The 13,910-nt window shown below is 38.2% G+C and overlaps 1 protein-coding gene across 3 annotated transcripts in view; it reads right to left on the bottom strand.

Annotated features, from left to right (window-relative positions):
* Positions 1–1,893: 1,893 nt before the first annotated feature.
* Positions 1,894–13,910, bottom strand: part of KIAA1549 (KIAA1549 ortholog) — a 161,245-nt gene continuing 149,228 nt past the window's right edge. Inside the window, exons 19-21 of one of the 3 annotated variants that reach the window (XR_014897969.1) lie at positions 13,102–13,256; positions 6,080–7,718; positions 1,894–3,187 (exon numbers count right to left, since the gene is read on the bottom strand). Coding sequence is in view for 2 of the 3 variants with exons in the window: in XM_085322640.1 (XP_085178766.1) it covers positions 7,464–7,718; positions 13,102–13,256 (410 nt within the window). In the remaining variant the exon portion in view is untranslated. Of the gene's footprint in view, positions 7,719–13,101; positions 13,257–13,910 lie in introns of all 3 variants that reach the window. The other 2 variants (XM_085322640.1, XM_085322639.1) reach the window with 2 other exon arrangements.

The raw sequence follows: 13,910 nt of genomic DNA on the forward strand, positions 1-13,910 counted from the left end.
TTCCCTAATCCCTGGGTCCCCATTAAACTTTCTGCTGTCTCTATGCTCTTTGGCAGCTGTATCTTCCAGCTCATCTACCCATTTCAGCTTTATCTTTAGCATTCTCTATTTGAACAGTACGCTACATTTCTTCCCTTCATTTCCTGCCCATAGCTGTACCCAAYACTCATTGCAACAACTCAAAAGTTCTGTCCTCTCCTTTTTTTCTCTTCCCTTTCCAGACACAAACGGCATTTTAAATCACACCACTCCCCAAATGTTCATAGTTCTATAAACTCTGCCTCTTTTCTGATGAATTTTTATATTAATACACTTCATAAGTGGCTTTTCTAGTTTCTTTGGTTTATTTAATTATAAAACAAGCGCTCTGAACAAACTGGTTGGTGAGTCACAGGSACTGCAACCTTTCCTAGTTTGGAGTTTCCAGATCATGTTATTAAACATGCAACTAAATTCTTTTTTTTAACTGTGACTTTCTGGAGCAGGAGTAACAGTACTTCCTCACTCCCCTACAGCTCTGACTGCTTTGTCTGAACGACTAAAGAGACGGGCTATATCTACACAGCAATCTCTTTGCAAGGCCGTCCCCTCTTCACGGTATTTCTACATACCATGTATTTACACCAGACCAGTTCAAAAACATTCAGTTCTAGTGCGGCAACCCTTTGCACTCTGTTATATGAAGTTACCATGTTTCAGCTGATCTATACTAAATGGTCTTGTACAGATGTTGTGTGACAGTAATAGCTGAGAGTTGTTCGTCTTTAAATAAAGAGGACTAAATAATGCTCACTGGCACTAGTGTTAAGAGCTTCTTAGGTACAACGCTACGCGGAACAGTATGCTTTGCTCCCAGGCAGAAATGTGATTGCCATGAGGCAATGCTGTGTTAGTGAYGCGGTCTGCTGGAAGAAACAAACGTTTCTTGAATTTTTGCAGTTCTACCCTACYATCTGCAAAAGCAAGAATGTGGTTTCTGGCCTCCTAACAAATTTCTTACACATCACTATAGAGTATAGCAGAATGCAGCAGCAATGTAAATACTTGACTGTGCATCTAGAAATCCTCTGAATGGGAGATTCCTCACTTTTAATCTCAAATTTCTGGGGTGCTTCTATTAAAACCATCCATCAAGCCCAAAGAAAGAAACTGTCATGAGGACTAAACTCATCCATCCACAGAAATGCTTGATAAGTGTTACATGCAAAATGTAAGGCTACTTAACTGAGACAATTATATGCAAGTTTGTATGGTAGTTCATGAGTTTACGTACGCCTGAATCACCTGCATTTCATAGGATTTCATCAATTTCATATTTGGCAACTATGCTGAAGTACTACTGACAGTGGCTAATTCACAGCTGCATCTCCTATTTCCTCAGATCCAAGGATAAAAGCTTCCTGATTTATTATTATTGCAATTTTTAAATTCTAGTTTCTTCTGTCAAGCTTCATTCAGTTCTGCATTTCAGGACCAAAACAGCGTATGGCATTGCTGAATGTAACACTGTATTAATTTTCTATTGAATATGAAGAGGCTTTTCCTGAAACACAAAGCAATCTCCAGCTACTGCTTTTAAATCATACGCAGCACTTAAGCAGTCAAATAAACAGACTGGATGAGAAAACCAACTCTGAGAAATGTTAGGAAGGAAATCTTGAAGTGTTTACAGGAACATGACAGCACTTCATGGGAACTGTATGCATTAGAATGTAACTGGAAGTGCAAAGATGTAATTCTCATCCYTTAATCTTTCTTCTGCTCTCTTAATTCCCGTTTCACTTTGCCTACTTTACGTGGGATAATAACAGGACTACTGTAAGCGAAACTGAAAGCCACCATGTCAAAGGTCCGTAGGGGTTGAACATTCATTTCAAAAGAATCTTCAGAGTATTTGTTCAAATGTGCCAACATTTTATTCTGATTAAGGCAATAAGATGTAACAGCCTAAACATAAACCTCAAGTTATGGAGTAAGAACTACTCAAAACTAGACAAAAGAGTGGCCATTACAAAAGAAAATAAAAAAAACAGGAAAACATTTTCAATGTGAAAAAGGTATCAAAAAACCACAACAGCAAGACAAAATATACCAGCTCTACAAACTACAAAGGGCAGAGAAATGCATATTTTTATAGCACTAATGTAACTTTTTTATCTATCAGTCTTCAACAGGATTTACAGGCTCCAGTTCTACTCTGGGAGAGACTCCTTAAAAAAAGGCAATGCAACTCCACACGACTTTCGCTGCTCAAGCTTCTTATTCTCAAGGTGCRCTTTTTCAGCATCCTTCATTCATTTTCGCTTCATTCAAAGACAGGAGATCTGAGTACACACAAGGAGCATATAGGTTGGAAAAGCATTTTTACAGTACTACTTCTGACATAAGCTTCATTTCATATGACGCTCTCCATAGAGATAACAGACTCTTCAAGCAGTCAAACTCATGCCAAAATATTGGAAAACTGTAGTCTTTGCCAGCATTGCCAAAAAATTTCTTCTCTAATTTCCCATTCCTCAGCTTTCAGAATCTACAAATATATGAACAGCAGCACAGTGATGACAGTAGCATATGTCCCAGGGCTYTTCTTTTTCCCCCTTATTTTTTAAATGAAAATATAACAGAAAGAGAGAAAACATGCCCCACTACACAGCGAACTGAATTTTTATTTCTACGTTCAAGCACTTTAAATCTGCTATTTTTCTCTAGACATCTCTAAACAGTTCTGGATAAGCTCTACAATCTTGGTGAACTGCTTTTGGAGTCCCACTGCTGAGATATGTTCCTCAGTTCTACAGACCAGCACTGTTAGTAGTGAAGGACTGTGCAAAACAGAGGTTATGTTCTGCAATGAGCTCGGAGGGTGCAGCAGGAGTTCCCCAAGATTTTACACATCTCTTTTTAGTGCACTGTTACAGGTAGTCCTGAAGGTCTGGTTGCTGGCCTTTGTCTTCTGGCAATCAGATGTCACTGCTTTTCTTTTAACCAGTTCTCAACTTTGTGTCCGTATTCAGAAAACACCTACAGGTGCTACTTTTGGAAAAATTTTTTTTTGAAGATGTTTATTTCTTTGCTGGTGCAAAAATATGGCTCACAACATGTTCCCACCTCAAAGTCACAAGTGGTCTTCATCCTGCRACTTCAAAGCTTGTAGCCAAGATAATGCTTTTTTTTCAAAGACTGGCACCTGTTAATAGAGAAGAATTGCTTAGATAAGGCAGGGAGTGGAAAATGCCCATATCTTCATGGAGTTGTAAAGTGAGAGGGTCTTGTTAAGTTGGAAAAGAGGAAGATGTGGTGATGATAAGATAGTTAAAAATGAGTTCAGCTGCCTAACGCCATCCACGTCACACAACTGGTGACTTCATTTGGGCTTGAATATACACYGCCTTCTTTGTGCAATCCATCTGATGTGCTTTCAAGCTATGAATTAACACACAACAGAGCCCCAGCTGTTTTGGTACTTGGGAAAGATATGACCTGAATAAATGGTCTCTTTCTAAGATAATTGTGTAACCCTGGTGTCAGTGGCCTGATTTCAAAGGCATTGATTTCAATAGTTGGTAGGGGCATGCATTTTTAGGTAATCAATCTATTAATTTATGTGTTTATGAATGTGCATAAAGATGTATGATGTGGGGTACCCTTTCTGAAAGTCCTCCTCTGAAAGGTGTAGGGCTAATATATACATCTTGTGAARCATGGCTACTCTCCAAACACTATATACAATGTAGGTCCCAAACCCTGGTAAGTAATAATACATTACAAAGGGYCAGTGAAATTCCTCTTACTGCTCAAAAGTGCACAAATTTAGCCTCCTGAGTCCAGTATCTATGCAAYCGAATCCCCCTAAAACCAAAGTTCTCTCTCCTGAAACACATGCCCACAGTCACTGACAGGACCATGTGTGTTACATGGCAATAGGACGTATTTCATAGTAAAGAAGTGTGACTCACTTTTCAAATCGAATGTAAGAGAGAGAACTACAAAATTTCACTTAGTTCCAAAGATAACTAAGAAGCAGGCTACATTCAAGCTATACTCAAGGTCAACATTTTGGTCTCTAGGAAAGGAGAGGTAAAGCAAACCAACCAACCCCAAATACCTAGCTCTCATTTCACCAGTTTCTTCTGTATGCCAAACCAACACAGACTAAACAAAAATGTCAAGGAAAACTGTGAAAAAACACAAGAGCCTGAGGATTCCATGAATCAGAYGATTTAGTCAGGGAAATAGATAAAAGTGCCTGTAACAGTTTTCTGTGCCTGTACCAACTTCTCCTCAGATCAGTTTTGGTAAGTGGTAGATTCACCAATAGAAGTTTTGAATTCAGGATATTTTAACATTAAGAAAAAAAATTTTTTTTTTTTTTAATAGGGCAATAAAATTAATTAGCAAAAGAGCTCACACACACGGGAATACAGAAGCATATGGATTTTCTCCCTGAATTTCCAAGCAGAAAGACATATTTTGGCACATATCACAGAGTCCTTTTGTAACACATGAAAAACCCAGCTTTCTCATAGCTGCAGAAAGTAAAGTTTAGTTCCTCCTTGTTAAGACCAGCTTTAGAACTGAAACATTTAGTGCCTTATGTGTTTTTATGTTACTATATGTATGAATATACAGAGTTTGCCATGCTGCTTTTTGTGAACAATAAATGTGATCTCTAATCAGACTGAGAACGGAACTCCAAACACAGCTTTGCAACTTCTTACTTTACCATCCTTACTTGTGAACATGTTAGGATTTGAAGAGGGATTTTTTTTTAATGAGAAAAAGGCTTTTTTTAAAAAAAAAAAAGAAAAAAAAAGCCTAAAACTATTTGTCTTTTACACGTTCTTTGTAATATTTAGTACTGGAAAGAAACAGAAAAGATATTCTTCCAACATAAAAAGACTGAGTATGCTAATAGCATTGCCATCACTAACAAAAGCAAATGACAAATGACATCAGCATCTATAAATTTCAAAGTTCTTATTCCATATTCCTTATTAAACTTAAGCAGCTGGAACCAGCACAGAGATAGTGAAATAGCATTCTAGAATCCCACATTTTCTTGAAATGAAGTCACAGTAACATGCTAATTACTCCATGATAATTTCCATAATTACAGGCTGTTGTTATAAGCACAGGACTCTGACTTCACTGCAGAATTAAGCTGGAGAAGGATCTAGGYGGTGAAGGAGAGAGTTTTTACAGGAACACTTATGAACAGTCTTCAGCATTTTCAAAAAGACCCAATGAACATTGTCTGATATACTCTTCATTCTGAAAAACCTCTCATCTTGCAAATCTGCTTTGAAAGTCTTTTTTCAAAACATCAGTAGCATTCCTGTTTATAAACTTGGCAGAAAACTAATGCTTCTTTATTTTTATGGTAGAACTGACTATCACAAAAAAGCTTAAAAATCTTTCAGAAAATGAATGACCCATAGGTACTGGTGGTCACAACCATCCAGGTGTTCTGACTCAATTCAAATTTCAACCAGTGCCCACTAGGGCTTAAAGTACCGKCCGGAGAACTGTAAACGAATTCCAACTGCTTTCCTACAGTAAGTCCCTCAAACAATTTGATGAACTTGGGGAAATCAAAGAATAACTTAACTTCCTAATAAAGACAGGAAAGAACATGCCATCTCCTTTCCACATAGGCAAGCAGCCAGTTGCTTCTTAGCTTTGGCAACAAATGACATTACATACATATTCCACAAACAAGATATATAGGGTTCTTCCGTGGCATCCTTCTACCTGTTTTCATTTCATTCTGAATTTGTCCCATCACAGCTACTGAACCATGCACTGGAACCAGGAAACAGGGTTGGAAGCCAAAGAACACCGTACACTACCAGTGTTACATACCTGTATTTTACTAATGTCATTTCTACCCAAGTGGGGCAAACCCAGCTCTACTCTAGTAGTTGCCACATGATCTTCTTGGCAGATAACTGTTCCTTAGACCTTTTATGACTATTATCCACTTCAGTGTTTGACATACCCAAATTATAGCACCAAGTATTTTTGCTGATAGTTTTCATAGCATAAGGCTCCTAAGCCTCCTTAGAAACACTAAGCTTACCCTCTATTCTCTGCCACCTTGTTAGCTTTTAGTTCAGTTYGATCTGAAAATAAAAACACTCAAATGAATCACAACTTAATTAAAATTCTCATATGTATTATGTCAGTTACAGTTATGCAATGGCCAAATATTAGTAAATTCATAGCTAATATTAAATTAAAACTCTGGAAAAAAACAGTGACAAACAGCTCCATGGCATGTACCATTCCTACCATGGGGATAATGCTTACCCTTTGTACAGAGGGGCAGTGGAAACAAGTATAAATATAGAAAATGTCTCAAAACTGCAAATCTAAGCCTATGTTACTGCTCTAAAACTGTCACTGACTTTCACTAAATTATTCAGATCCAAACATAAGCAATGATTTAGGACATCAATTTATAACTTAATGCTGGTGACCCTGTACCAGTCAGGCTGGCTTGCTTTCTGTCCACAAAGCAAACTATAGAGTGGCAATATTTTATCACTGGTCATACAAGAGCATGTAAATATATTTTTTAAAGATATACATATACAATTCCCCAAATTCAGCTGTGGCTAAATATTTCTCACCTAGATTTCAGTAATTTTAAACAAAATAAATACCAAGCCTTTTCTGTTTGGATGCTTTGCTTTGTTTTTCCAGCCTGAATGAGTCTACAGATATTTTCTTAGTTATACAAGGCCAATGTTTCACTTTGCAAACATTAAAGATGAAGGAACACTTGAAGCTTCAGCACCAGAAGGAAAACAAGGAAGAGTGCAGAGGGTAGCTCCATTTGGAAGCACAGACCTATAACAATTACTGTTCCAGTTTGTTACAAGTAGCTCAAAAATCCTTTTATTCTAAGTAGTCCTATTGTTATTGTCAATCAAAGTGATTCTTACATGAGATCACACCTTTAACACCCTAGACTTGACACAGTTTGTCATCTTGAAGAACAGCAACACAGAACAGTTCCCCATAAACACTGGAGAGATCAGAATACTTGTAACCTCTTGCAAAACATCATCTTAGTTCATGCAAACCTTTGCCTTTTTCCTTAGAAAAAGGAGTCTACTATACTGCGATTTTGTTCCTGTGATGTTTTGTTGTTGGAGTGTTGACTTCTTGACCTAAAGTGTTTTATTTATTTGTTAGACTGAACGAGGGTAGGGAGAGAGGAGAAGCACCGTAATATTAGCTGATTGAACAACATTGCTTGCGATGACACTGATGACTTCCCCTGTTTGTCTCCAATCTCCCTTTACTGTCTTCATTTTGCTGCCTTTTTCCTTTTTCCAGAGTGCTGTCAACAGAGCTGTGAGAGTTCATTCTTTTGAGAGAATAACATTGCTGATTTCCTTTAACTCTTTACTTCCATAGGAAGCAGATACCTGGCAGATTTGCAAGAGAATGCTAAATCAACTATGGAAGTTCTGTACTGTTGTCTGTTTCTGAGAGAGTCGTAGAAGTTCTTCTCTAATTGCTTTTATAAGAGAGGCTGAAGAATGACTCGGTTGGAGATCCTCAGTGGAACTGGTGGTGTAGCAAAGCCCCTGGCCCTGAAGGCTGTTGTGTGGAAGCTGAGCAGGGGGTGCCGAAGGCTGCCTGGCTGAAGTCCTCGGCATCTGGAATACTGGTGAGGAGGAATATTCTTGGTGTCCATGCGTATGCGTCTGGAAAAAGGTAGAAAACATTATTGTACTCTGAGCAAATATGATTACCCCAGAAAAGAGAAAAAAGCAAAAAGGCAAAGAACAGAGGGAAAGCAGCATGGAGATGTTTCTATTTGCTGCCGCTGTTCTTTTGCATGGATGAGTGATTCCTCTATGGAGCACAAAACAACAAGCATACATAAAATTGCTGGACTGCCTCAAGTTCAAGGATTTTCAAAATCTCTTTGAACATCCACAGGAAGTCTGGCCCTCTCCTATTGTCTGATACTTTCACTGGAAAGAGATGGGGAGAAAAAACACAGCACTGGAATTATTCAAGGGAGTTGGCTTCACTTCCTTTGCCTTGCCATGAACTTCCTAAAAGACAGCAGGCAAAACACTATCTTCCGAGGAGTCACTTCTCCCTACACTCTATGGAATAGAGAGACTACTATTTTCCCCCACYCATTCTCTGTCTGGCTTGCCTGATCAGACCATACACTTGAGAGGACCCCATGGCTGACCAGTGCACAGGAAAATTTGGTCAACAGAAGAAGCAGCAGGAGAAAATGATTCAAATCAGAAAGATTAAATTTCCCATAATCTACAGCTGACTTCTACACATTGGAGAAAAACTATCCCAATATAGGGACAATCATTACTTCAAAGAAAAAAGGGATTACTTCTACTTTTGTTCAGTCACGTATATTCTCTCATGAAACAAAAGAGGAACAAAATGGAAGCCTGAATTTATGGGCTCATACATATGGCAGAAAACATTTACACTAAAACGAAGCATGACTTTACAGTACACTAAGTGAATGAAGTTACAATAAACTAAGTGACTGTATTGACTCCCGGTGTAGACACAAACCAGTGTACCTTTTGAAATCCTAAATTCCAGTTGAGGTTCCAAAAGCAAGTGTTTCTTCCTGGCTAGTTTCTGTGAAGGCTGAGCTATTGCCAGGAGGAAACACTGGACACAGACAACATAAGGCTGCCTGCACGCACCCTACTGAAATTACAGCTCTGCGCAAAGTGGCACAATTTCCTTTCAAAGGGTCCGTGTTGGAGGATGAAGAACAACTAGTTCCAGTAGAGTTCAGATCACAGTTATCAGAGTTTAGTGAGCACTAACTTCCTCTGTGGATAAGCATTAAGCAACAGAAGAGAGGGCAACATTGTGAGAGAAGAAATGCAAACAAGGTCAGCTAAAAGAAGATTTCTGGAGAAGGGGAGAGGGGAATGAAGGTATTAGGAGAGCCTGGGTAAAATCTGGGAGACCTAGAGCTACTGCGACAGCAGCATGCAGGAAAGAAAAAAGCAGGAGAGTATGCTGCTTTATGTCTCTCATAATATGAATGAAAAAAATCTAAGTTCACAATTGAACTAATCACACTCTGACTCCCTTGTGTAGCTCATGCAGAGCATRGATCATTTACACATTTAATTTGAGAAGAGAGGTAAAGAGGAAAAGAGGCTTTAATAGAAGAATGGTAGGTAAAGAAGGTTTTCCAAGTCACATCCAATCTTACTTCTTATAAGAGAGAGGTGATTTTAGTATGAGAAAGGAATGAATAGCTCTCTTGATTGTTCCAAATTATTGTAGCTGGCACTGAAACCTGAAACTGCTGCTCACATGCAGTCTTGAGTTAGCAAACCTGACAAGTACTCTGTGGGTTTATAAAAAAGAGATGATATAAAAAAATTAAAAACAGTAATTCCTTGACACGTGAGCTTTAAAAGCAAATTAAATCGTGCTCAGGTTACTTTCACATTAAAATACACTATATGATTCAGCTCCTGTCTCATACAGCACTGAGTACCATAAGAACTGTTTCCTAAGGGAAGTTAGAAAGAACATCTGCCGACTACAGTAGCTACTTTTTAACATTAAGGATATCTGAACTTTCTTAAATAGCTCATAAAAATAAGAATGTGTATTTTTGTAATTTAATATATAATACCAGAATTAAATAAGCCTGAGGATTTTCAAAAACACAGATTAGTTTAGAAACGTCACCTGCACAGCACTACAACAGCAAAATAAAGACAGTCCATCAGTAAAAAGGAYGGAAGAATTTTTGCTTCTTTCTTTTGCATTTCTTTTTGAAAAGAAATATATACTTATACATAATATGTATATTTACACATATAACAGTATAGTTTTATATATTTAAATTATATTTTTATACACAAAAACCTCTATATGATTAATGGTAATATAAAATAATTGACAAAAATACCTTACTGAGTCTTCTTCCAGTTAGAAGATSCTTGCTACTTCTTAATAAATTCTATTTTGGTAGTGAGTAAAAATAATACTCGTTCATTTAGCATTGTTTCTTTYGGAAACAAGATTTATGAGATCGTATGGTCTATTTGTTCATTTCCACTTAATTGCTGAATTCTCTGGACAATTTCAAGCGAACTTGATGTAGGGAGAGATATCAAAGACTGCTTTTATATACATATATGTGTGTATTTGTATGTGTACAAATGTATATATATGTGTCTGTATGCACGTAAGAGTGTATATATACACTTATGTGTATATACACACACACACACTATATATATATATATGTATAAATAGAAAAAACATATGTATATATAAACATACACATATATTATATGCTTCACAAAAAACAGGCAGATGATTAGATATAGCCAGATTGATGCTGCCATTGAATCTGCCTCTGAGCAGCAGAAAAGACAGGTCAGGATGCACTCAGCTACGCCTGTCAGAGCGCAGAGCCAGACAGSATTTATTTCATGTGCAATAGTTAGGGAACTTGAGAGACAACTGGCAGTAGGTTGAGATAGGTTTGGGGTTGGGTGGMGGGGAAGCACTGGAATAAAAGTAAAATAGGAGGGTCTCGGTGAGTTGGGCAACCTGAAGAAGACTTGAAGTACTGCAGTGGAGAGCTACAGGGATTGTGGATGKATTGAAGGTGATGCCAGGTGGTGGCAGAAAGGTAGAGATATGCAAGACAGAACACATATCTRTAAGACTAAGAAATCAATTCTTCATTAGCTGTGCTGCTCAAGTGACYGCTTGCTCAATATTGTAGTGTCTGTCAGGTAAGGAAATGCTGCAATTTACCCTGGCTGCTGAGGCCTTCTAGATAGAGATTTATGGCGAACTGACAGTAATCTGCAGGCTGACTTTGGGTCAGGAAGCACAAGTGAGAGATCAAATTCCAGTGGAAAATCAGAGGGTGCCAACTGTAGGAATTACAGGTGAGATTACTGTGAGGAGAAAGGCCACTGCRGGAACACAAATGCAGATCCTATTTGAGTTTGTGAGTGAAAAGAGCACTCTAGCTCTGATTTTCCTACCTGTAAGAGGTTAAYACTAGAAACTTCAACAGAATCAGCRAAACAATACAGGAAGACTGCTGGTAAAAGATCAGYTGAATACAGTACCACAAGGAACCTGACTTTCATTAAGCAATCCTCCTTTCCAAAAGGAGTTAGAGTTCTGCTGTAGTGAAGAATATCAAACTCTGACAGTACTTCAGTTTATTACAGGAAACTATGAGGTTAGGACTCATCTAACAACCTTTTTTTTTTTTTCCTACTACTCTTTGTAAGGAAATTATCATATTAAAGAAATTATCTTTTGCAAGAAAGAAAGAATTCCTTACGGGAAAGGCAGAGTGCAGGCACTAGGTGASACCTGTTACAAGTAACTAACACTATTCTCCATATAGTTTTAATCCTGTYACAATCTCCACCTTTTTTATTTTTTTGAGCAAACTGAAAAAAATCACAATGCAGTAACAAATAATCTGCAGCAAMCAAAAAGCTCTGTCAAAGCCAAAGTGTTTAAACTCCCATTAATTAAAAGAAAGTGAACTCAGAGTGAAGTGACAAATATTCATATGTGTTGGTAACCAAAGGTGTGAAGTTGTATGGCTAACTCTTGTCAAAAACAACTGTTTACATAGTGCCTCAGCTAACGGGGCCCTGATTCTGACTGAACTTTTAGTAGTACTTTAACAATGCAAGTAATTAATATTAACAATGTAATGATTCAACATGCACTTGGGGGAGGGCTGGGSGAGAGGCTCACAGGTCCATAAAAGTAGAGCCACTTTCAGGAGTGAAAGACAAATGACAAGAGCTGCCAAGGAACAGCAACCTAGAGAAGCCTCTGAAAATAGATCAGGAGAGACACTAAGATCTCTCATGTGAGTGTTCTTCTAGATGTAAACTAAAATTGTAGTGTTCATGCACRCAAATACCACATTTCTAAGCATAAATAGTGAGTTCAATTAGGCAAATGCATCTTTTGGCTTTGACAGTCAACGCTTTTGAATAGAATCAGTAAGTTTATCTCTGTTGTGCCCAGTTCTCTTTACATTGCTCCTCTCAACTTCAGTTGGAGTTGTGGAAGCTCAGGTCAACAAAAAACTAAAGATGAGGCCCACYGCATTTTTCTTCTGTAGAGCCATTTCAGCATCACACAATATGAAACTGTAAGAAACTGTAAAATACTGCTCTTCATGGGAAGACACACTGCTGTAAATACGCAGAAGAAGCGGATCCTTATTCCTTCCTTAAGCGAGGAACCAGAAAAATGATAATTTTAGTAATGCCCATCAAAAGAAAGGGCACAGAGGTGTCACTCTCAAAACTACTGTAATGAAGCAGTCACAGGTCAGTCTGCTTCAAGATGCAAGGATATCAAACAGTGACCAGTCACAGACACCCATATCTTTCCTAGAAAGACCATATACTATTTTCAGTCTCCATCACACAGCTGATTGAATCAGAAATGTCATTCTCCATAAGCAGCACTGCCAAGAATGTGAAAACATGATGGCTGCCTAGGCAACATTGTAAACTGGTATGTATCAATTTACCACATCCTGCTGTTTGAAGCTAGGAAAACAACTCGTTTGGAATCACCTTCATTGCTATGTATAAACATACACCTTATTCTATGGTTGTTGTGCACTGATATGGAAGAAAAAAGAACTATACTAATCCAAAATCGGAGGTTAGTCAGGGATAATTTAATTCAGTTTCTTTCTACCTATAATGATCTTAAAATAAAGAGGCATGTTTCAAAGAAGAAAATGGAAAGCAGTCTCCACCTCTGCTGGAGTTCAGAAGCAGAACGTGGTGAACTGCAATTAATGAGTGAAGGCCTCAACTGATTAAAAAAAAGGTTAGAGTAGAGTGACAGAAAGCAGTTAGAAAGAAGCAAAGGTGAAAGAGCAGCAAGCAAAAGTTAGAAGAGCTAACGAAGGTTTGAAGAGCAAAGCAAAGAATGTCAAAGAAGCAACTGAAAGTATTCCAAGGGAAAAAAGTTCCAAACAGTAATGCAAGAAAAAAAAATACCCGAACATATCACTACTTCGGAAACTATGCAAATGTGTAACACAGTACTCACTGCATCTCGCCTAGCATATTCATCCTCTCCACGGTACTGGGGCCACCCTGGCCCCCCCGGCTGGCCATGCCCTGCTCTGCCTGAGGGGATCTCCACTTGTTGAGCTCCGATCCTGCTAGCAATTCCCACCTGAGTGAGGTGCTGTATCTGAGAACCTTAAAAGCAAATATTGTTTTTTCATCTTTATATACAGTTAAGTTTGAAGGGCAGACAAATGACAACATAAAACTTTGTTGGAAGCAGAAGACAAGAAGAAAGTGGAGCTCTGTTTCTGTGTAAATAAATAAATAAAAATAAATAAAAAACACAACAGAAAGAAGGCTACCAGTGTAGAATAAAGAGGGAAAAGTTATGTGCATTTCGTGCAATTCATTTGAGTGTGATGCTTTCATTGCCACTGCACTGAAGGAAGAGGTTGAGACACTTGTATCTCAGACATGGACTGCACTTCATTCCACAAATATGTCAGCTCTTTCCACAACAGTGTTTACTGAAAGCCCTGGTAATGCTTTCATGTAAACGACTTAGCAAAGAGAAGACATTTGCTACTGTGGTAGACCTTATTTGCATCACACTGGCAAGACCCTAACTCTCTAGGCTGCTCCCTGTTTCATCTCTCAGAAGAATAAAACACCTGACTATGTAAGAATACAGTTCTTTCAGCTTTGCTTTGTGGTTAAATATTAAATGACGCTGCCGCTGACTAAGAGAAGGTCAGAACACACTGTATCTCCTTTATTAATTCAGCCTGAAGGATAATCCCCTCCTTTCTCCCTCCCTTTCCTCCCCACTGCTTTCAAACACATATA

This window comes from Rhea americana, unplaced genomic scaffold (assembly GCF_003343005.1).
Source record: "Rhea americana isolate MKP2758 unplaced genomic scaffold, rheAme1 scaffold_79, whole genome shotgun sequence".
Classification (NCBI taxonomy): Eukaryota; Metazoa; Chordata; class Aves; order Rheiformes; family Rheidae; genus Rhea; species Rhea americana.